This window comes from Drosophila navojoa, chromosome 5 (assembly GCF_054131105.1).
Source record: "Drosophila navojoa isolate 15081-1374.11 chromosome 5, UAZ_NAV_1.0, whole genome shotgun sequence".
Lineage (NCBI taxonomy): Eukaryota > Metazoa > Arthropoda > Insecta > Diptera > Drosophilidae > Drosophila > Drosophila navojoa.
The window spans coordinates 9564225-9587756 of NC_142893.1; the positions used below are offsets into that span (position 1 = coordinate 9564225).

General features: G+C 42.5%; 2 protein-coding genes across 2 annotated transcripts; both read left to right on the forward strand.

The window, feature by feature from the left end:
- Positions 1 to 466: 466 nt before the first annotated feature.
- tud (tudor domain containing protein) lies at positions 467 to 10324 on the forward strand. Its single transcript, XM_018104145.3, has 9 exons — positions 467 to 1096; positions 1543 to 1971; positions 2050 to 2628; positions 2695 to 3561; positions 3628 to 4799; positions 4861 to 5732; positions 5794 to 6025; positions 6104 to 6303; positions 6356 to 10324. The coding sequence occupies exons 2-9, from the start codon at positions 1561 to 1563 to the stop codon at positions 9961 to 9963; spliced, it is 7941 nt and encodes a 2646-aa protein (XP_017959634.1). The 5' UTR covers positions 467 to 1096; positions 1543 to 1560; the 3' UTR covers positions 9964 to 10324.
- Positions 10325 to 12472: 2148 nt separating this feature from the next.
- Positions 12473 to 22803, forward strand: Lapsyn (Leucine-rich repeat activity-regulated protein at synapses). Its single transcript, XM_018104168.3, has 7 exons — positions 12473 to 12798; positions 19214 to 19400; positions 20528 to 20671; positions 20737 to 20947; positions 21529 to 21714; positions 21848 to 22003; positions 22080 to 22803. The coding sequence occupies exons 1-7, from the start codon at positions 12782 to 12784 to the stop codon at positions 22235 to 22237; spliced, it is 1059 nt and encodes a 352-aa protein (XP_017959657.1). The 5' UTR covers positions 12473 to 12781; the 3' UTR covers positions 22238 to 22803.
- The last annotated feature ends 729 nt before the right edge of the window (positions 22804 to 23532 follow it).

Consider the following 23532-nt stretch of genomic DNA (forward strand, 5'->3'; position numbering starts at 1 on the left):
TATATATATACATATATGTAGCTATATAGCGACTACAAACTTTAGAATGCGCCTTATAAATGGATCTGAAAGTAAACGAAAAAAATCATACATTATTATTATTATTATTATTATTGTATATGCATATATGTAAATATATATATCTATATATATGTAATTCTTATTAAACAGAATTTAAAAAAAATAGTAAAATATATAATAAAAATAAAAACATTTAAATACAATCATGTTAGTTTGTAAACATAAACTGTAATCAAATTGAAAATGGCTTGGCTATTCGTGCATACATACCACACCTAAATAAATTGCAAATTTGTTTTATTGCTTAACTAAATAAATGAAAATAAATTTGATTTTAAATAACATTTACCGCGTAACAGTTTTCTGTTAAGCTAACATGTTTGCTCCACACTGATAGATTTTCCCTTTAAATAGCATATGGTCACACTCTTGTGGTTTGTGAATGCAATCGATTCCCAGCTTATCGACAGTCGTGTCGTCGTTGTCTCTGGCTGTGTTACTGGTTGGGCAGAAAAAGTTTTCAATTTTAATACTATTTCGCATTGATTAATTGCTTTATGATATAACTACGAAGACTGCAACACATACAAAGTGCGGTTACGCTTGCAATGCAAGCACATTTCTTTTGGAGGACTACAAAACAAAACAACTTAAAAGACTGAACACAACGATTTCTAATCACACTCGAAAGGCTTTCTACCACGAAGTAACATCACACACACACACACATACAGTGTGGAGCAGCCACTGCGGAAAAACACACGCACACACACACATATCACATAGAAGGAAAAAAGAAAATAAAAAGTGTGCCAAAGCCAGCTCGCCCGTAAGCCACACTGCCGAATTCATCAGCATAAGAGAAACAAATAAAAAGAATTTGTATACAGCATACGGATTACAGAAGAGCAAAGCGGATCAGAGCGATACCTACATACATACATACAAACATATTAACTAATTGGCTGGCCGCTAGGCGACTGTAGTGAATATTGATGCACACAGGGGGCGCTGCTGAGCAGAGGCAAGAGGCCGTGTTTTTCCGAGTTTTGCTTTGGACAACGACGACGACAACGTAAGTAGTTTGGAATTTTGTTAATTATTAGTGTTGTCTTATAAGACAAAAAGTAGAACGTAGATTCAATCTGTATGTGTGGCAAAAATGATAATTTGCCGAATGAAACACACACATACATTGGAATCTTTGCAAATATTAAGCATATGAATTTGCTGGAAACATTGCATGTTTACAGTTATTTCTCACACATTTCGCCACAGAGTTGTCAACGTGGGTCAATGAATAACGATGACAGAGTCGTACAGACTATTAACTGTTATATTTCGTATTTGCGTATGTGTTTATAGGTATGCATGTGTGTTTTTGCAGTGAAATTGAATTTTTGCAAAAATTTTGCATGATAATGGCAAAGCAAAGCCAGATTGTGCGCTGCATATTTAATGATTGATATGTGAATTTTTTTTTTTTATTTTTACTAATTATTATAAAATTTTTTTTTGCAGCAATAATAATTTCTTAGAATGAACGGCAAGACGCCCGCGACGAGTGGCGCATCCAGCCTTGATTTATATGTGACACACTTGGATCACGTTGGACCCTATTTGAAGCTATATGGGCAGGCCAATCGGGATGCCGTCTTCTTAATCAGCACGCGCATCGAGACGCTGCTGCCCACCTGCTTTGCCATAGACCCAAGTTGGTCAAATGAACGCCAACAGGCCCTGCTCACACCAGGCACCTTTTGTGTTTTCAAGCGAACAAATGGCGCCGCACCTGGCGATGTGGAATATATGCGAACGCGTGTGCTCAGTGCTGGGCTTGATGACAAACAGTTGAGCAATCGCAACAGCAGCAGTGGCAGCAGCAGTCAAATGCGGGTCGAGATTGAGTTTCTAGATTATGGCTACAAGCGAAATGTGAGCAGCCACGATGTGAGTATATATATATTGGCGATGAAATGAAATACCTTGGCTATCGCAGTGCGCTGATATCGTGTATCGTTGTTTCAGCTGCTCTTCTCGAAACAGCCGCAGCTGCTGCAAAATGTGCCCGTGCTCTGCTCGCAGTACATTGTGCTGGGCATTTGCTCGGAATGGGACCAGGCTGAACTGGACACTGTAAAACAGCTGATGGTTAACCATGTGGTCAGCATTAAGGTGGATTCCACACAAATCTGTGGTCAGAAGTTTGCCAGCGTACGCTGGAAAGATTTCGAGCTGAACGATTTTCTGGTGCAGCAAAAACAAATCGGTGCACCGATTGCCAAGGAGCTGATCATGGATCATTGCAAGAAGCTGTGGAAAGCACAGGCACAATCGCCCATCGTCGAGTACAACAATAATAGCATCAATATGACGGGCAACGACTCCAATAAAACGCCCACAGACGTGGCACGTGAACAGATCGCAGCGCGCTTCTCGCCAGCAGCTCGACTGGACGTGCATCGCGCGCTGGGCACAACGCCGCCGCGGCCGCTGAAAACAGCAGCACCAGCAGTCAATGAGTTTATACCAATCAAGCAGCCGCAACAGCAGCCCCAGGTGCAGCTGCCACCTAAAGTGGTGATACCTACGCCATTAGCCAATTTGGTATATATCCAATTATACATACCAATTCTATATATCATGTAATGAATATACCACTTTGCTTTTCAGACAAATGTCATGGCAAATCCCGTCCAGGCGCCGTCGACAACTGCTCACCTAGTCAATGCTCAGAAGGCGGCCATTTATGCGGCGGCCAATCATCCATACAATCCACATAGTGCCAATATCAATCAAACTTCCGAGCCCACGCATAGTGTCTTCACGCCCAAGACAGGCCCACGGCCACTCAATATGTATTATAATGTGCGCCTCAATAATCCGCTGCAGCAGCATCAGCAACTGCAGCGACAACCCTTGCTGCAGCAGCCATCACTGAACTTTGTGCCCATACCACGCTATGCCTTGGCGCAACAGCCAAAGGCAGCTGCCCAGAAGCAACAGCAACAGCTGCAGCCCATTGTGCCGGCCTTTCGCACCACGAGCCTGACCGTTGGCCTCACCTACGATGTGTATGTGAGCTTTGTGGAGAACGGTCCGCATTTGTTTTGGGTGCAGCTGAAGAGCGCCACGCGAGATCTGAATGCCATGATGAGCCAGATTGAGCATATGCGTCTGCAGCCACTCAATCAGTATCCGGGCGTCGGCACGGCGTGCGTGGCTCGCTTCTCCGAGGATGGCAATTGCTATCGCGCCTTAGTAAGTGCCGTCTACAACCAGAGATTCCGTGTTGTCTATGTGGACTATGGCAACTCGGAGCTGGTTGCCCTCACAGATCTCTATCAGATACCGCCGGAGCTACTACTGATCAAACCATTTGCCTTTCGCTTTGCTCTCGCTGGCGCCAAGGAGCTGGGCACCCTCGACGAGAGCATCAAGCGTATATTCAAGAACTCAGCTTTGTATATCAATTTCCAATTGACTGTGCAGCCCGCTGAGAGCGTGGGCTCCATGCAGACCTGCCAGCTGATGCATAATGTAAGTGACTTCAATTGAACTTGAGGTGCAGCTGTTAATTTATTATTATTGTTATTATTTTCACAGAACAACAGCATGCTGGAGGTGCTTAAGAAGCTAAAGAACTCTCGTCGAGCCTACGCCAAGGCCGAGCAGCTGCAGAACGACGATGCTGTTGAGATACGTTACATTGACTCGCCAAGCAATTTCTATGTGCAAAAGGTCAACAACATTCAGCAGTTCGAAAAGCTAATGGACGAAATGTTCGCCTACTATAATGTCAATCAAGTGGTGCCCGAGCAGCTGGTGCTGGGTGCTCCGTGCGTTGTTAAATGCGACCGCGAATGGTATCGAGCGGAGCTGCTGCGCATAGATGACACCACAATCATTGTGCGTCACGTGGACTTTGGCTACGAGCAGCATGTGAAGCGTCATTTGATCGGCAACATTGCCGAGAAGCATCTGATAATGCCGCGTCAGGCGATCAAGTGCTGTCTGAAGGGCTTCGAGAACAGTGAGCTGAGTAAGGACAAGATTACGGATCAATTCGAAATGCTTGCCGAGGAGTCGAATATCAGACGTCGCACGTTCACTGTGCGCGTGTTTCGCATCGAACCCGACGGTCTCAATGTTGTCAATCTAATGGCCAAAAACTTGAATGTGATGAAGAAGCTCTACAAGCTGTCCATGCCCTTTGAACAGTACCTATCGCTGGAGAAGGGTCAATTCAATGCGAATGTGACGCGGGCCGAATCAACAGTATCGGATGCCATGCCTCAGCAGCTGGAGAAGGGTCAGGTGCTCAATTCGACCACTGTGGAGAGCGAGGATCGCATGCAGCTGCAGAGGCAAAAGAAGAGCAATAACAATTCTACTACGAGTGCCAATTCCAATGTGAATGCCAATGTCAGTGCCAATAGCAATGCTACTAGCAATGCCAATACCAGCATTAATGCTAATACCCATGCCAATGAGTGGGACAAGCACAGCTCGGCTTCGACCAGCTCCAAGGATACTCAATCGCCGCAGGGCAACAGCAAACGTCAGCTGCAACAGGCGCGCACCGAGCGCAATCGCCCAGACTCTAGTTTGGTGCGGCGCAATCGTGACGTACGCATCGACAATAGCTTCGAGAGCCGCAGCACCAGCAGCTACACCAGCGGCATGAGCTCGCCACGCAAAGCCAATCGTCAGAATGGACGCAATCGCCTGGACTCACCACGGCTGCAAAACGGCAGGCAAGAGGCGAGCAAAAATACGTGAGTGAAAGAATGAAAATGCTCTCCATTATATCACATCTAACTTCCTTTTGTTTTGCAGTCGCTTTAGCAACAGTCCCTCGTCACGTAAGGAAACTCAACAACCGCAGAATGCTCAGCGCAATCAGCGTTCGTTGAACGCTCCACAAGGATTTGCACAGAAGCCGCAGCGTCAAAAATCTACGCTCGACGGTACATCGGGCAGCTCGAAACGTTCCAGCGGCGTCGAAAGCGATGCCAACTCCAATGCAGAGACAACGGCCACGCCCAAAGCCCAGCCGCAGCCACAGCCGCAACCGGAGAAATACGTGCCACTGGATAAGGCGTACGTACTGCAGGACATCAAAACGCCCAGCAAGGAGGCAGCTAGTCTTTCCTGGTGGGTGTCGCCATTCCAATTCTACGTCGTGCCAAAATCGCTAGCGACCAAATACGAGAGTCTGCTGCGCGAGCTGCGCCAGTTCTATCGTCAGAAGCCGCATCAACCGCTCCAGCTGAAGGTGGGCTCCAGCGTGGTGGTGCGCCAGCGTAAAGATAATGCCATACTGCGAGGCACAGTGGTGGCATGCAACCACATGTTGCGCAAGTATCGCATCTTTTGCGTGGACGCTGGCAACTTGCTGACCGTCACCTCGGAGGATGTCTGGCAGCTGGAGCAGCGCTTTGCCGAGGTGCCCTGCCTGGCGCAACGCTGCAGCTTCGATAAGGTCGTTACGAACTATGACCACTTGTATATTGTGGATCGCATGGAGAAATTTGTGCCGGCTAATGCAAAGGTTGAGTGTGAATTCAAATCGAAACAGCCCGCGCAACAGCAGCATCAGAACAACAATAACAACAGCTGGAGCACATATATAGTGAAGATGCTTGTCAATGGCGCCTCGCTGCGGGACACATTGATCAATGCTCAGTTCCTGACTGAGGTGGCGGAATGTGAGTAGTATTATGAAGTACTTCACTTAAACAGGTCTAATTCATTTCCTATTCCCTTTAGCCGTTCGCGTTGGTCTTCTGGCTGGTCAGCAGGTGCGCGGCAAGTTCACCTCCATTCGCGACATGACAAACTTTAAGATCCAGCTCGAGAGCTGCATTGATGTGAACTTCTTGTGCAGCTACGACGATACCAAGTTCGTCAAGTCCAACAAAGAGTTGGCCAAGCCCTTCAAGGAGTACTACGAGGGCAAATCGTTTGCCCTAAATATCAAGCATGTCTGTGAGAACAATATGTAGGCGAATCACTTAACCATATCTATATACATATGTATATATCTCACACTAATTTATGTATTTTGTATATGATTTAGCATACACTTGCGTCCTGTTATGCCGCTCTTCAAGGAGGAGCGCAGCGCTTACATTTGCGGCTATCCAGTGTTGGTCAACAGCTTCCAGGCGCTGGTTGTCTATACGGCTAAATCGTATCGGATTTTCGTGCAGCCCAGCGATATTGAGTCAGCCATGAAGCAGCTGCTCGACGATATGTATAACTTTTATGCCAAGAAAGGTAAGCAATGGAATATTAATTGAGGCAGTCTAACTAACCTATTGCATTGCAGGCAAACAGCTGCGTAAATTCGAAAAGGATCAGATTTGTGCTGCCCTTGGCAGCGACGGCAATTGGTATCGAGCACGCATTTTGGCGAAGGATGCCAAGAGCTCGCGCTTGGATGTATTATACATTGACTATGGCAACACGGAACAGCTTGCCCGTGAGCAGCTCAAGCAGCTGGATGAGAAATTCTATGTGAATAAAAGCTGCTTCGCAGTTGAGGTTAATTTACCCTTTGGGCGCATTAACAATGATGAGAAGCTCAAAGGGCGGCTGGCCAAGCTGCTGGAGGAGCAGGTGGTTACAGTGAAGCCCATTGAGACGCGACGCAATCACCTCATTGCTGACGTTCTGTTGCCCAACGGCAAGGAGAGCGTCCTGGACACTCTGAAGGCAGAGAAACTAATTGCGGGCAGAGACATTGATTACATGCGCAAGCAGCTGGACAAGGAGAAGCCGTACATTTACGAGTACATTGAGTGCGTCGATCTAACCACCGATGATGACGAAGAGCTGCAGCAGCGCAAGAGCAAATCAAATTCGACGAACAGCTCGCCGAAGCCCAAGAAGCCGCAGCAGGAGCCGAAGGAGCCAAAGGAAACAAAACAGCGTAACAAACATGTGGAGCAGGCACCTTCGCCAATCCCAGTGGCAGCACCGGCGCCAGCACCGGCTGCTCCCAAGGCTGAAGTGAAGCCTGTAGAGCCGGCACCCGTTGTAGCCGCTGTTCCAGAACCCGTGGAAGTCGTGGAGCCGCCGCCGCCACCAACAGCTGCGGTCAGCGAAGAAATTCCACCTGCAGTTTCGCCTCCGCCTCCTGTTGCTAAAGCAGTGACACCCACACCCGATCCTTACAAGGACATGGAAAAGGCTGTGCTGAGCCACTGCGATAATCCTGCACATTTCTATGTGCATCCACTGGATGCGGTGCCAAAGCTCAAACGTCTAACAGAGAATCTGCAAATCGTGTCGCCATCGCTGCCGCAACTCGTGGAGATTGTGAATGGAGCCGACTGCATATCGATGTACTCCATGGACAAGTCCTGGTACCGCGCCAAGATACTCGATGCTGAGCTGATGGTGCTGCAGTTCATTGACTTCGGCAACACCGACTGTGTCTCGGATGCCAAGGAGATCAAGCAGAGCATGTGCTCGCAGATGGAGCCCTTCTGTCTGCCCTTCGCCCTGCCCATCGCACCGAAGGGCAAGCTGGAATGGGCCGATGCTGCTAATGGTATATTTAACGATTCGTACGAGAAGATTCTGCACTACGAGTACTTGACACGCGGCGACTACCAGACGCGCAGCTATGTCAACCTGTACATCGATGGCGTCGACGTGGCCAAGAAACTGATCGCCGATGGCTTTGCCAAGCCCCTGGATTACGTCACCAGTGGCAGCAGCTGCTACATCTCGCACGCCAACAGCATCGCCGACTTCTACATTCAGCTGGAGAGCGACTCCAAGGCCCTGGAGCTGATCGAGCTCTATTTGGGCAACGCAGAGCAGCAGCTGGAGCCGTTGCAGCGCTTCGAAAAGGGCAGCATCGTGGCAGCTCTCTTCGATGACGATGGACTCTTCTATCGGGCCGAGCTGCTGCGTCAGCTGCCCGATGCCCGCTACGAGGTGCGTTTCATTGACTACGGCAACACTTCGTCCACGGCCAAGTGTCTGTTGCTGTCGGAGGAAATAGCGAATGTGCCGAGCCTATCGAAGCGCTGTGCTCTGCAGCTGCCAGAGGATTATGTGGGCTGGTCTCAGGAGGCAGAAGCCAAATTCGCCGAGCTGACGGGCGAGGGTGAGCTGGTCTTCACCACACAGCTGCTGCAGCCGGGACTGGAGCATATTGTTATAAACCTGCTGCTCGATGAGGACAATGTATTGGATCAACTGCTGCCACTCTGCACACGCAAGCAGCCCAAGCCACAGGCAGAGCCACAGGTGGAGGCCAGCACCGAGTCGAAAGCTGGCGTAGAGAGCTTGACGGCTCTAGTGACGCATGTGAACAGCCCCACTAGCTTCTATCTGCAGTTCGAGTCGAACAACGCGCAGCTGGACAACGTCAGCGAGCAGCTGAATGGCGAGAGCGCCAATCTGCAGCCGAAGCAAGAGATTGCCCAGCTGGGCGAGCTGTGCGTGGCTCAGTTCGCCGACGACAAGGAGTTCTATCGTGCACGCATCCTGGAACAGCTGCCGGCCAAGCAGTCGCTGCAGTATCGTGTGCTCTTCATCGACTATGGCACCCAGGCGTTGGTCGAGAAGCTCTTCGAGCTGCCGGCGGAGCTAGTCCAGGTGAAACCTCTGGCCGAGCTGCACTCGCTGGAGTCGTGCCCAAACTTTATCAAATATCCCAAGGAATCGCGTGAGGCGCTGGACGCGCTCATCGACAGCTGCAACGGCGAGGTGGCCGTGGAGTTTGTCAACAAGACGGCGCAGCCGCCAGTGGTGCGCCTAAAGACCATGGACAAGCACGCGCTCAACATACACGAGCAGCTGCAGAAGGTGCTGGAGGCTGAGCTGCAGAAGCCACAGGCCCAGGCCAACAACAAGGAGTGCATCATCTCGCATGGCAGCTCCCCCAAGAGTTTCTATGTGCAGCTCAAGAAGAATTCCGCCGTGTTGGATCTGATTGTGAAGACACTGCAGGGCCTGTCCAAGGAGCAACTGACGCCCTTAGACAATGCCGCCGTGCAAATGAATGGCGTGTGCTTCTCCCAGGAGGACGATTGTTATTACCGCTGTTGCATCAAGCAGGTGCTGGAGGCGGACAAGGGGTACGAGGTGTTCCTCATGGACTACGGCAGCAGTCTGACTACCGCGCAGGTGTTTGCCTTGCCCCAGGTCATTAGCGAGATTCCGCCCTTGGCGCTGCACTGCCGGTTGAGTGAGCTGCCCGAGGATGTGCCGGAGGCGAAGCTGGAGGAAGCATTCGCAGCGCTGCTCGAGCAGCATTTCGGCGAGGTCTACGAGCTGGTCAACGAGCTCGTGGAGGATGACGCAAAGACGCAGCAATCGGTGCAGCTGCGCATCAACTACAAGGACTTTGCCCAGGAGCTGGCCAGCACAGTGGCTGGCGTGCAGCAACCACTGGAAGTGGTGCTGCACAATTGTGTTGTGGTGCAGTACGACAATGCCAAGTCGTTCTACGTGCAAATGGAACAGGATGTGCCGGCGATCGAGCAGATCACCGATAAAATGCTCGACGCCGAGCAGAACTTTGAAGTCTTTACGGACCTGCGGGTGGGCGCATTGTGTGTGGCCAAATTCCCCGAGGACGAGGTCTTCTATCGGGCCGAGATCGTCAAGCTGCTGGACGATGGCAAGTGCGAGGTGCACTTCATTGACTTTGGCAACAATGCCGTCTCCAACGAGTTCCGCCAGCTGCCCGCCGAGCTGGCCCAGATGCCGCGCTACAGCAAGCACTGCGAACTGGAGAGCGCCACCATGGCCAAGTGTGACGTGGCCGCCTTGGGGGCATTCATCGATACGCGTTTCTCCGAGATATTCCAGCTGGAAATACTGGCCAAGAAGGATGAGCGTGAGACGCATGTCGTCCGTCTCTTCTACCAGAACACAAACATAAGCGAGCAGCTGCGTCTGCAACAGGAGCCATAACCACAACAACAACAACATGAACTAAATCCTTTAGAGGAGAAAGCCGTCACTGAAGTCTATTGAGAGGCATACGATATATAGAGGAGTTGCTAAGAGCACTCTCCCACACACACACTCAAACATATTTGCAATATGAATGCAAAAGATTGTGATTAGTTTTTGGCTAAAATGAAAAAAAAAAAACATCCGTTGTATTACACTAATTTAGTTGGAACAAGTTAAACTTATTCAAGCTCATGAATTTTTTGTTTTTTGAGTGCTATACGCATATAGCCGGCAGCTTCATTGATTTTTCATGGAAAACCAAAAGGAAGCTCACTATATAATTTTCTTATCAATAATTAAAAGAAAAAAAAGAAAACGAATATATATAAAAATATTAAAAAAAAAAAAAACGAACAAAAAAAAAACGAAAAACTTGAAGAAAAAAATTGCATAAAAAAAACAAAAACAAAACGAAAAACAAATGCAATAAAAAAATTGTGAAAATATATAGATGCAAATCTAAATAACGAACAGGTGTTGAGAAGGCAAAGAACGCGTAATTGCTCAACTATAAAACACACCAACACACACACACACAGCAGCAGCCCAGACACACACACACACACACACACACATGATCACACACTTAAAGCAATTTTATATAATCAAAAGAGAGACAGACCCTCTTTGGGGGGCGGGTTGGCTGTGTGTTAAAACATTTATGGGCGGGTTTTATTTATTATAACATTTTTGTTTTACGATTCACTCACACTCTTCTTCTTTTAATACTTATTTCTTAATTTGTGACTTTCGTTTGCTCAATTCATTTTCAACTCCAAAGAGAGTGAAACAAAAAAAATATTTAAACAATTTATAAAATACTTTACATTCAACTAATTATATTACAAAAAAAAAAAGGAAAAACATATATTTTTCAAAAACACAAAAAAAATCAAACAAATTTGAAGCAAAGACTAATGGAATATGGGTTATAATATATATTAAAAGCAAAGAAAAGAAACAAAAATGAAACGAAATCTAAAAAAAAAAAAAAACAACGCAATGTCATATTTTTCTACCATTTCTTTTTTCATGTTGTAAACAAAAAAATAAATAATATATAAATAAAAAGAAAAACTAAAGAAACGCAACTCGAGAGTGCAAAACGGATATTTTGATGAGTTTCCACTTTGAATTTACCTACAGCTATAATCGATTGTTACCTGTGCTCAGGTAGCGCTGCTGGAGATGGATATGGAAATGCCCGACATAAATCAATTTAGGGCATACGATGAGCTGTGGATTAATGACTGTTTGGTTAGGGTATTAAGGGACAGACTTTCGTCTCTCAGCTTAAAACCAAAAAGTCTTTCCATACAGTAAACGCGCGCTGGAATGAACATGATTTGAATTGATGATGGGTATACAAAATATATAATACCTATAAATATTTAAAATATATACATTTTAAAATATTGTAAACTTATAATTAGTTAAAGTTCCTTTGCTGCTCATGTCTCATTGACACTTTAATACCTCCATTCAATCAACTTTCTATGTAGAGCCGTTTCGTTTAATTCCTCCGAGCGAAGTCTTTTCATAATGAATGTTTTGTGACAACTGTCAGTTGGGGTAAGAATTTTGTTGATATAGTTCATTAACTTAATGTTTATTTTGTTCATCGTTTTAGGTCTTAATGAACTAGCGCATTGTTGATAAGAAACTTGATGGTTGCATAAGCTGACTCGTTCCCCAGACCTTATCACAGACAGAGTTTTGTAAGTAATCTTCTCAGAGTCGGAAGCGACGGTACGTGAGATTTTGATTAAGTTGAACAAAAATGCTGTTGGTTGACATCGTCATCGATTCAACCGATCGATTTGTTAGCTATCAAGCGCTAATTGAAGCTGAAATTGAGCTTGACACACACGGAGGAGGCATACATACTACAAAACAACAAAATAAAGCTGCTGAAATCACAGTGGGCTGAAAACGTATTTAAGTGAGCATTTACATATGTTTTGTGCATATCAGTTTCCATTATCACCGACTGGCACGAGTGCACGCCAGTGGGAGAGAGCGAAAGAAAGAGGAGAGGGAGAGAGAGAGAGAGAGCGTAGTTGAGCGACGAGCGAAGAGCGGCTCTCATTTTACGATTTTATTTGGCGCTGCCCACCACTTAACTAACGGCCCTAGCGAATTGCATTCAGTGCTGAGCATCGCGGCACAGGAAAAAGGCTAGATCAACAGGCAACGAAAATCAGCTAAATTTATTGGCTAGAAATGCTGAATGACAGGCCAGGCAACAAGTGAATGCTAAATCAAGGCAAGATGTATCGAAAAAAAGCTAAATGGTCAGCATCATTAGCTGTGTTGGCTCTGCCGAATGCAATCTAGAAAAAAAGCTAAATCTACAAGTGAAGAAGAATGACAGCGCTGCCTCGGCCTGCATTCGCGTTTATCAGTGACTTTTTTTTCGGCTATTCCGAAAGCCGAAAGGGCAGCAAGCGAGCGACCGAGCGAGAGATGTGCGATCGACTCTGCGTTCACTTCAATTCCAAGTCGTCTGTCGTATAGAACGGTACGGTTTCGGTGCTCGTCGCGTTCCGTTAAACTTAAATAAAATTAAATAGAGAACAGAATTTCGTGTTAATTGAAAAACGACGGAAATTTCGGTGAAACGAAAATAAATTTTGTGCAGTGTCTCGCGCCAGCCATTCACAGCTACGATATACGATCACAATAAATAAAGGAAATGATCTAGCTAAAAGAATATATAAATCATGGCTGCTCAGGATAACGCACGCTAAATGGAAATATTCAACATAAATCTATGGGATTACCTAAGAGGTAAGTGCGCTCTGTTCAGGGTTAATGTTAGGGGTTATCGCTTAGCCAGAGATTATACATACGTATTTTCCTCTTCCCCTGGGGCACTCGAATATTTCCAAGTTTTTCTTTAGGCTGTTCAGCCTTATGTTCGCAGCGTACGCAGATAAAGCAGCAGTTAAATTGAATTCAATTGAATTAAGTGGAAGTGCAAGAAGAAGAGAGCATAAACTGTGTCGCCATGAAAAGTAGAGTTGAGTACTTATCGTGCGTGGTGGAAATTGAAAAAATGTTTTCAATCATGTTTTTAATAAAAAACTCATTGTTACTTACTATATATAAGATGAAGGATAAGAACAGCCAGATTAGATTAGTATAAATTAAACAATGAAGCAATATGGGGTAAAATGTTTTTTGGGAAATATAGCTGAAGCCAACTATATATTCTAGGTCAGGATCAACAGCAGATTTGAGCTAGATACATGTACATATATATCTCTATATTTATTTAGCGATACTAAATCCATTTAATTTTAATTATTTTAGCATATCTCTTTAGAATATATATTTTTTAGATTCTTCTCAAGTATACCCTTATATTGTATATCTTAAAAGAAGAAAATACTTTGTCTTGCAGCAGTTCGCCTCGGGTATGTTCTAGTCAGCACCTTTCGCTTACATTTTTGTTGTTTTATTATCAGGTGTTTCATTTTTTTTAATAAGCTCCAATCTAATCGGTTTAATATACTAACCCCAATTGCGTGACTCCATATATACATTATCGAATTCGTATTTATTTGAAAGCTGTTAAAAGGCCCTTTCAAATGAGCCGTTCAATAATGAAAGGAATTCCTTGTGCTATAAGCACCCGCTATAAAATCTCACGTCCAATAGCGCCTAGTCTTATGAATTTTCTGTGAGTAACTGCCGTTATTGGTACTAGAACTATATCACGATGATGATGATTTAAATTATTTTTAACTTTCTAAATGATTCTATGTAGTTTTCCAGAAATGTTTACTCTTACCTACCTCTTATCTCTTATCTACCTTCATATACAATCTCTATGTATAAGAGTTGCAGGTACAGACGATGCTTTGCTGAATATCGTTTGCTTATAAGTCTGACCTATGTAAAGTTTGTATATATGTACATAGTTTTGATATAAAACTAAACTCTTTCTTGACTTTAAATCTGTAGAAATGGCTATTCTGATCATAAATTTGTATTATTAATGTATGATTATATATAATAATGTGTATCATATATATTTAAAAAATGAGATACTATAAATATATTTTTATGATCTGTTATGATCGTCATACAACATAAACTGAATCTTTATGACATTTTTTTGCACTGTACTACAAGCTTAAGAAATCTTTGCTGGACTATAAAAACTTTACGAGTCTATGAAACATACATATAGACATTCATAATCTGTATGCTTGTATATGTTCATATAATCTTCTTTAGATGGTCGTCAAGTTCTTTTATAGGTGCTTCGTCTAAGTTTTTATTGGAAAATTGTGGTATATATTAGATAAGCAGTTCCTTAGTTAGTTCTGGAATCCAGGTGGCTCTTTAAGAGTTAGTTTGTTCTTTTCTTTGATTAGTTTTATTATTTATAAATAGGGTTCCACGTAAAGTTTTACGGTTCTGGGGTTTGTTTTAAGTCCTGACGAATTGTTTTGCTAACTTCCTCTGTTTTAGGAATTTGACATTAGTCATGCTCGATATTTCGGTATTTCACTAAGTTGCAATGTCTTGTATCATGCATGTATCGTTGCTTATTCATGCTCTAGTCTCAGTGCATTTCCCGACGAGCTCTTCAATTGGATTCCTTCATTGCAAGTGCCAATGGTCAGTTTTTTTGTGCTGAAGCAGCTCGTTTATATTTTTTGCTACTTGGAAGTTTATTGTTTTTGTTTCAGCTCTGCTCTTTTGGGTATACCGTCTCTGGGGGAAAATATGTGTTCTTGATTGTGTTTAATTGAAATAAATGGGCAACGTTTTTATTACACGTTGTTGTCGTTGTTTTTGTTCTTATTGTTATTGTTGTTGTTGTTGTTGCATTCAATTAATTTCATGTTGCCTCAACTTCGACTTGAGTTCTGTTTGCTTTCGTCATCGATGTTGCCCTTCTTAAAAAATCAACTGCCACGAAAGCCCAGTAAATAAATTTGCAGCCGGGCATGAATGACTGCATAATACTCGCTCAATGCTCAAATATTTGGCTACATCTGAAGTATGGTAGATCAGGTTGATGGATATATGATTTCCCTCAGTTGCGGATGGATATATGAACTGGGTGAAGTTCGTTGAGATGTTTCCAGCTGAAGTACTGCTCAAAGTATCATGAATATCTCACTATATGATCTTAAATTTGCATAGATAAGATTGACATTTTTATCTAGCAGTGAGTGGTATATGCAAAATATTTCACGTCTCTAAATTTCACGTGCCATAAATAAAACAGTTTAGATTGTAAAAGATAGACTGAAGCTACATTTGTCATGGCGCCTAAGACTGTAGCTAATTAATCTTTTCAGTTAATCAAACGGGGCTATGCACGAATATACAGTATATATTCTAAACTTCAAGTCTCTGCCGTATAACAAAAGCTAATATACTTTTTTGGGAGTTTCGCTAGAAAAAAAAGAACTCTTTCATTATGCTGATAAAAAGTAACATGTGGAATATCGTGCACTTGGGGCGCTCGACGATAAGGTTCCCAGTTATATTTAAGTGCTTTTTAGTAGTTAAGGAAAAGAAGAAGAACAAGAAGATGAAGAAGCAGAAGAAAAACGCATTGAAAGGCAGGGGTGTCGCCTCCATCCCCCTTCGTCTAGCACGCAAAGTCTAAACAAATAAATCTTTATCACACGAGTTTGCTCTGTGCACAAAAATGAAAATAAATCTCTCACAAAGCGGAGGCACACACCTGTTGAGGGGTGGCAGATATGCATACACATACATATATGCATATGTATATACATATATGTCTCTGTGTATTTGGAACATCGCGTTACGCCCACAAAGTGTGACAGCTCGCATCAGCGGAGCACATAAATCCATTCACAAATGTTTAGAATGTTATTAAAATATTTGAAACTAATTTAAAGTTTTTTTTTTTCATTTTTTTTTTAGGTTTTACAATTTTGGTTTTTTTTTTTTATTATAGTATTTTCTTGTGTGTTTTTTTTACTGATCTCCCTAATCGCTTGCTTAACATCTGCCTGCTTTATAAGCATATAAATAATATTTTGTGCGTATTTATCATGGACCATGGCCGTAATCCGTACGCTGACATGCCCCTCACCCCCAGCCCAGCGCCCCTTTATGAAATATTCTCGACGTCTTGCCCTGCATTGTTTTGGCTGCGCCCCTTGATTGAGCCACATAAATATAAATAAATATGGTACAAAGTGTTTGGTAAAAGCATAAATACGATGCAGATTCCGATTCCGATTCCGATACGGATTCGTATTCGTCTTCGTATTCGGATTCTTCCAATTGAAATCTGAATTTACATTTGACGGCCGGGGCCGAGGCGCGAACGTATTTGCCCCATTTGGTGGCACGGCTGTTTCGGATCTGTTTTTATGGCCATCGAAATAGTTGCGTTTGGGGCATTTTAGCCCTTCCGCTCAGATGTTTTATTGCCAATTCTATTGAACTTAAGTCCCCAACAAATGTCGGCCATAATATCTACAAAATATGAAATCAAATATTTTATTCTGTGGCACATTAAGGCCTGCAATGAATTAAAAATTATTTTTTATACTCTTTGCGGCTGTCTGTGTTTTTTTTTGTGCTTGTGCTGCTCGAAATATTTTTTAAATTAAATCTAAAATTTTTGTTCAACAACAAAAGGAAAGAGCAGAGCGAAAGAAGCAAAAGATAAGTATTTTTAGCTAGAGCTCATTGTTGCGGTCGCTTTTCGTGTGGAAATGTGTGGAAATCACTTTAATTTTCGTTTTTATACATTTTGTGGCTTTCGTGGATTCGACAGGCGTCTCTAATGACAGATTTACTCGCACAGTGTGCGACAACAGTTTACATACCTGTTACGAAAAACAAGTCTACATATCCTGTGTAGAGTAAAAATATTTATGCTGCTTCAGAATTGCAATATATGAAGAATTTAGATACCCATGAGTAGATTAATGGGTAGATCTATCTGGGTGGAGAATAAAAAGTGGAGAAAAAGAGATTTGAATCATGCTGAAGGACAAAGTATACACTTGGTTAATAAATATGCAATTTATTTATATTTCCTAATATTTTTAATTAATTTTATTTATTTACAAATTGAATTTATTTTTATACAAGTTAAGTCTCTTTCATTATTTTGATCTAAAAATAAATAGCAACAATAATTACTCAGCTAGAATGAGAAATCGTTTACTCTGGGCTTTTTCCCACCTTGCAACATTTTACTTGCGAAATTGGAATGATTCGCGGCTATTGTTGGCCCGTTACTTGGCCGAGTTTATTGATTGGTTTATTTGCCTTTGTACGTTATCGATTAAGTGGCGACATTAAGGCTCATGCATTACAGTTGCGACTCGAAATGGCTTAGGCATATGTCTTATTGCGCTCGAATATAATATCCATTTAGACAGAAGACCCCGTCGATCCATATATCATTTAGGCACGTTAAGTTCTGTTCAAGTAGGCCAATTCTGAAGTGCTTCGTGTCTGCTGAGCATGTATGTGTGCAAGCTCGACTAACAGATATCCCTCAAATGGGCAGCTAATATGCCCCGATTTTTTATCGGCTGAGCAGAGCATGCAATTCCTGTCAAGCCATGCATTTCTCGATGCATTTCTCATACAAGCTGAACTTGAGACTTGAAATTACTGTGAATGCCAGAGAAATGTGTGTGAAGGAGGGAGGGGTGGGCACCGCTGTTGTACACCCGATATTTTGTTTTGTAAAATTATATAGGTAGCGCTATAAACATTGAGAGTGCATAGAGGGAACAAAGACTAGACTGCAAATTAGTCATAAGCACAGCTTTTGCACTCACAATCAAAATTGGAATCACGCAACTGTTTTTCCGCCGAACCAAACTTTTAAATTGGCATGTGCAAACGGAGTGGGAGGCGGGGCGTAGGGCAAGGGCGGAAAACTTTAAACATTTGCCTATTGCATGACTCTTGCCAATTGCAAATCATATTTCATTCATTCGGTTGTTTCTTCCTCTCTGTCGATAGAGCATATGCCCCATAGGCATCAGCTTATCCCAAAGATTTTCATTGCTTTTGGCAATTAATCAATTTACATTTGCCTCTGTTCAATAATTATTTTCTTTTACTTTTCGTTTTTCGTTTTTCGTTTCTCTATTGTTGTTCGGCTTTTTGTGTGTTTTGACACGTTCCATAAAAGATTCTTGCGCTTCCCCTGCATATGGCTGTATCTATATGATTTATTGTGCGTAGCTTACTTGCTGTTTGATGTTATATCAAAAGAGATATATAATAAATATTGTTTTTAACGATAAGATAGGCGGAATTAACCAAAAATCAAACAAAAGAAATCTAAGACATTTTAATGCGGATGACAGCGCCAGGTGAGTCAGATCTACATGGCGATTTCTGCTATAAAACTTAATTGAAAATTGCACGGTGTAAATTATTTCCGGCACGATTCAGCTCTGTATTAATCACTGAAACAGTTTTGCGATATATAGAAAAGATAATTTTTCTTGCTCTTCTTCAACTGAAGATAAACAAAATTTACAGGGTATGTGTCAGTTGTGATTACTGTTGAAATTGTCATTGCATTTTGGCTATCATGCCCCTTGACACTGAGCTTTAGCCGTCGTCTAGCAGGTCGTATACGTAATATGCACTAAATACAATGCAAACATCACTCATATGCCGCATTGACCTAGCCTTTTATATAGTTTGCGCGCTGTTTGTGCTTTAGTAGTTCACAACTAATTCAATTTATAGCCACGCCCTCACACGCTAAACGCCCAGTCGAGTTCCGCTTGATCGAACGCATTGTAAATGGGACAAAGAGAGAGGGAGAGAGAGAGGAATAGAGAGAGAGACTGACCCAACCTGACGATCCTCAATGGCGCGGCATTGATCTTGTAATTTGTTAATTCGAAAATAATTGTTTGGGTGGTTTTACTTTTTTTGTTTTTGTTGTTGTTGCGGCTACTGTGTGTAACCACCACCACCCATTCACCCACTGTGGTTTTATTTATTATTTTGATAGGCAATCCGAGGGGAAATAAACAGCGAGCAATAAAAAGCTGGCGCGAGAAATAAAGATTTAGCAGCCGCCATTGATGCTGCTGCTCCACGGCTATGGCTATGGCCAATATTTGTTTTCCCATTCAATATAATCTCTGTCGATACTTTATGTGTATATACGTTTATTCATGTATCTCTCTCTCTCTCTCTGATCTATTTACAGCATGGATCTGCGCTGCCTGCTGCTGAACATTGTCTTCATATCCGTTGTGAATGCTTTGCTGGCCTTTGGCATCGCCAGCCAGGATGAGCGCCGCTGTTCGGTGGGCCGCATTGAGAAGCTGATGCGCATTCGCTGCTACAACATGGATCTCAAGGAGGTGCCACAGAACCTCAAGACATCGGTTGAGGTGAGTCTGCAGCTGCTTATGTGACAGCAATTAGCTGACCTGCCTGCCGACCTGCCACAAATAAGTTCAATTTCATCCAATAAAAATCTCATGACCCAAACTTAATTCGTGTCTCGCATATCCCCCATGGCACATCATAAGCAGACCCCACTCAAAACACAAACACACACACACACACACTCTCAGAGCCAAGCTCAATTGGCTTAATTAAAGCATAAAGAGAGTTCACTTGTGGCTTGGCATAAAATATGCGACTATGTAGTACACATTAATATGAATATTGTTTGCATGGGAGACAAAAAGACAAAGAGAGAGAGAAAGAGAAAGAGAGAGAGAGAGAGAGAGAGGGAAAGGGAGAGTGAGAGAGAGAGAGAGAGAGATAGAGAAAGGCAGAGTGAGAGTCGTTAGTTAAGAAGAATTTGTAGGGATTTATACATAGAAATTTTTATATGCAAATTTTGTTTTTCTTTACTGAAGAATTAAATTTGAATTGATTCATGATTCGAAATGGCATAGGCAGCAGCATTTTTTGCGAATTAGTTGTATGATATGTGTAGACTAGGAATAGGAAGACTTTTTCAGTTTTTACGAGAACAAATTATGGCGTTTCGATTCTATATATAACCCATCAACTATTTGTGTTTATGATCAAAGAGAAAAGTTAAGACGATATATCCTTGTTTGTCTGTCAACACGTTTGCCTTTTCCATTGTATAAGGTTTGTTTTTCATCAACAGCTTGACTTAAGCGACTTTATACTTAGATTTATATAGCTCTTTACACCAGGAGAAGTACAAGTTTATCTTTATATCAATAATTCCTGTCTTTTCTTTGTTATCGATAATAAGCATGTTCTTATAATGTGTATATGCAAAAGTTTTGACTTGTCTTTGGCCTATGCCAAAGTGAGTGAGTGATTCCATATTTACTTTAAAAGTTCGTCTTACAGTCATATATCTACCCACAGCAAATCTCATACCAAGTTCGGATACTTACCTATACTCATATACCTATAGTCGTACCCCCAATGGGGTACGGGCTGCCACTATCATGACTTAACAATTTCTTTGGAGTAATTATAAATAGCGAATTAAAATAATAATTCGCTGTGTTTTGTTTATTTCCAGGTACTGGACTTATCGTACAATCGCATTAGGAAGCTAAAAAGTGGCTCGTTCCAGAGGTATACCGATATTAAGTTTTTAATGCTATATGAGAACATGATCTTATCTGTGGAGCCGGGCACATTTGCACCGCTCACCGCGCTCCAGGTAAGCCCCGCTCAAATTCAATTAAAGCCCAACAATTACTGAACTAATCATCGATTGATGCACAGGAAGTTGATCTGTCGAATAATGGTCTGACCACGATTCCCATGGAGCTGTTCTCGTTGCCCAGGCTGCGCAATCTCTATATAGACAGCAACGAGCTGCGGGAGCTGCATCAAGATCTCGAAGCGCTGCAGCGACCGATTCGTGCACCGCTCGAATACCTCAATCTGGCCAATTGTGACCTGCACGATATTCCCGATCTGGGCATATTGCCAAGTGAGTAGCTAATCCGCATGTTAAAGTTGACTTCATGTTGAACTATGTATTATTGATGGTATGTTTTTTGCTGGGAAATCAATTAACAGGAGCCTAGAGATGTCATTTCTACTATATTTTCTTTGCAATTACCAATTCCAGATGCTAAAAATAGTGTTTTTTAGCAAACCCATAACTCACTTTTTGTGTGATATATTTAACTGCATGTCAAATAATATCGATAATAGCTAATGGAAAATCTAATGGATTTCAATTTAAGACTCTTTGAGGCTTATGACGTGGGCTTTGAATATAGTACATTCTAGCTGCTTCTCAGATAGGTTAAATAATGTGACTACCAAACGAGTTGACAATAATTCAATGACAATGCAGTGCTGGTAAAATTTAACAGGAGCATGACATTGATTTTTAATAAAGCTAAATCTAAAAGAATATGAAAATTAACTTGAGTGGAATATAACATCCATATTTACTTTAACAGAAATATAAAAAGTCTGTCAGACAAGATATCAATAGTATTAAACTTCAGTATAACTCCATGTCAAATTTAACAATTGCAACTAATATTTCTCTCTTTTCAGATCTCTGGCAGCTAAACGTTTCGGCGAATCCATTGACAGACTTTCACATCGAGAAGCTGGCCAATTTGTGCCATTTGCGAGTCATCGATCTGACGCGCACTCAGATCAATTCATGCGACTGCCAGCAGGTGACCAATCATCTAATGACGATCGGCGCCAATCCCAAATTTGTGCCCGTTTGCATGGGTAAGCAGAGAAGCGAGAGGAGAAGCAGACGATGCAGATGCAGCAAATGTTGATTCTGCTGCTGCTGCTGCTGCAGCTAATTTTGGCATGTGACCAAGTTTTGAAATTTACATTTGCATTTTGCATTTCACAGATTCGCTAGACAGCAGCGTGTGTCCACTGCCCTACAATCGCACCGTTAACTCGGAAACATTCCGTGGTTGCTTGAACAGCGCGGAGCTGGCCGAAGTGCGCAGCCTTTGGCTCTTTGGCGCTGGCTGCTTCGGTGGCGTCTTCTTGGTGCTGCTGGGTGAGTTGGCCTAGTGGAGTAGAACACGTCCAGCTGTATATATAATATAACATTGTTGTTTTTGTGTCTTGTACAGTGTCTTGGTACTGCATCCACAGATGGCGCAAACGGCGCGCCCATCGACGTCTTAGCCAATCAATACAGAATCGCAAACATTTTGTGATATCGCCGCGAAATGCAACCAACAATCGGATGGAGGATGAGCCCCTGCACTGTGATACTGCCTCAGCATGACCCTAACTGTACACTTAGTTAATATCGCTGTAGTTAAAATCTAGTTATTTATTAGCCTAGCTCTAGTTAACCCTTAGTTTAGTGTGCCACAGACTATCTATCGAATTGCCATATACCAACTATGTGTACCAAAAACTTTAGCAAGTGCTCAAGCTATTTAAGGAATTGTTCTACTTATTTTATAGCAATTTTACAAACTATTTTTTGTGTATATAGTAGTTATTTCGCATGCGATTTGAGCCAAATGAAAAATTGCCTTTTAGCATAAGCGAGCGAACCCTCCAAACTGTAGATGTGTATAGATGTTTATCAAGCAATGACAACTGTTCAAAATACACATTCTAGTGAACAAATGCCAAAACACATGTATATTTAATTTGTTTAAATTTGTTTGTTATTTAATTAACTAAAAATAGCTTTCAAGTTTCTTTACAACTATTTTGTAGCATATTTTCGAGCGCAGTTAAAATTTAAGTAAATATTGCCTACTTTTAAGCTACACTTCAAACTCACCAAGCAAAATTTGCATTGCATACTTTCGTGCGTTGTAAAATAAATAAATTCCAGCAATTAGGCCAATGTTGTTTTGAATATTTATAGGAAGTTTCCAGCAGAGCAGATGCAGTTATAACTCTAACTGGAGCTATGCACATATACATACTTATGTACATATATAAATATTGTAAAATAGTGGGTAAGTGAATTCTGCCATAAAACTCTGTTTATTTCTTATTTGTTATTGATTACGGTTTGTATGGTCTTCAACTGTAGGTCAAAGTTCACTTAGTACTTATCAGACAACAATTCTTGAATAAACATGAATAATCATTCCCGTATACAAATAAACATGCCCAAATATGTCAAGAAATCAGTTAGTTCATCATAATCAAATTTTCAAGGTCTTTTCTAATGCAACAAGTGCACTTGCTCTCTTAAAAAGCCGACGCGGTCCAATGACTAAAGAGAGAGTGCACAGAGAGCGAGCGTCAGTCGACTTTTTCTGTTTGTCTTTGCATATGTTCGCACCTTTGGCGCTCGTTGGCCTGCTCGCTTTCTCTCACTCTCTCCCTCTCAGTGCGCAGTGCGCACAGATAGCCGGCGAAACGGTTGAAACAGAAGAATACGAGAATGACAGAAATGAAATTCAAGCGAGCATAGGTATAATGCAAAATTCACTTTTGGCGCCTTCCTCGTCGGTTGGCGAATGCCCTCGCCGCCCGCAACAGTTTTGTAGTTGCTGCCTGATGGCGACAGCCAGCCGACTGCGACGGCGACGTCAAACGCAGCCCCCACGT

Excerpts from the sequence above, each read along its gene's own strand:
- Lapsyn (XM_018104168.3), top strand. Across the intron at positions 20,672-20,736 it reads CACCGCTCACCGCGCTCCAG|GAAGTTGATCTGTCGAATAA; the intron begins GTAAGCCCCGCT and ends ATTGATGCACAG. Across the intron at positions 22,004-22,079 it reads CGTCTTCTTGGTGCTGCTGG|TGTCTTGGTACTGCATCCAC; the intron begins GTGAGTTGGCCT and ends TGTCTTGTACAG.
- tud (XM_018104145.3), top strand. The coding sequence starts at position 1,561 with ATGAACGGCAAGACGCCCGCGACGAGTGGCGCATCCAGCCTTGATTTA. Across the intron at positions 2,629-2,694 it reads CTACGCCATTAGCCAATTTG|ACAAATGTCATGGCAAATCC; the intron begins GTATATATCCAA and ends TTTGCTTTTCAG. Across the intron at positions 6,304-6,355 it reads TAACTTTTATGCCAAGAAAG|GCAAACAGCTGCGTAAATTC; the intron begins GTAAGCAATGGA and ends ATTGCATTGCAG.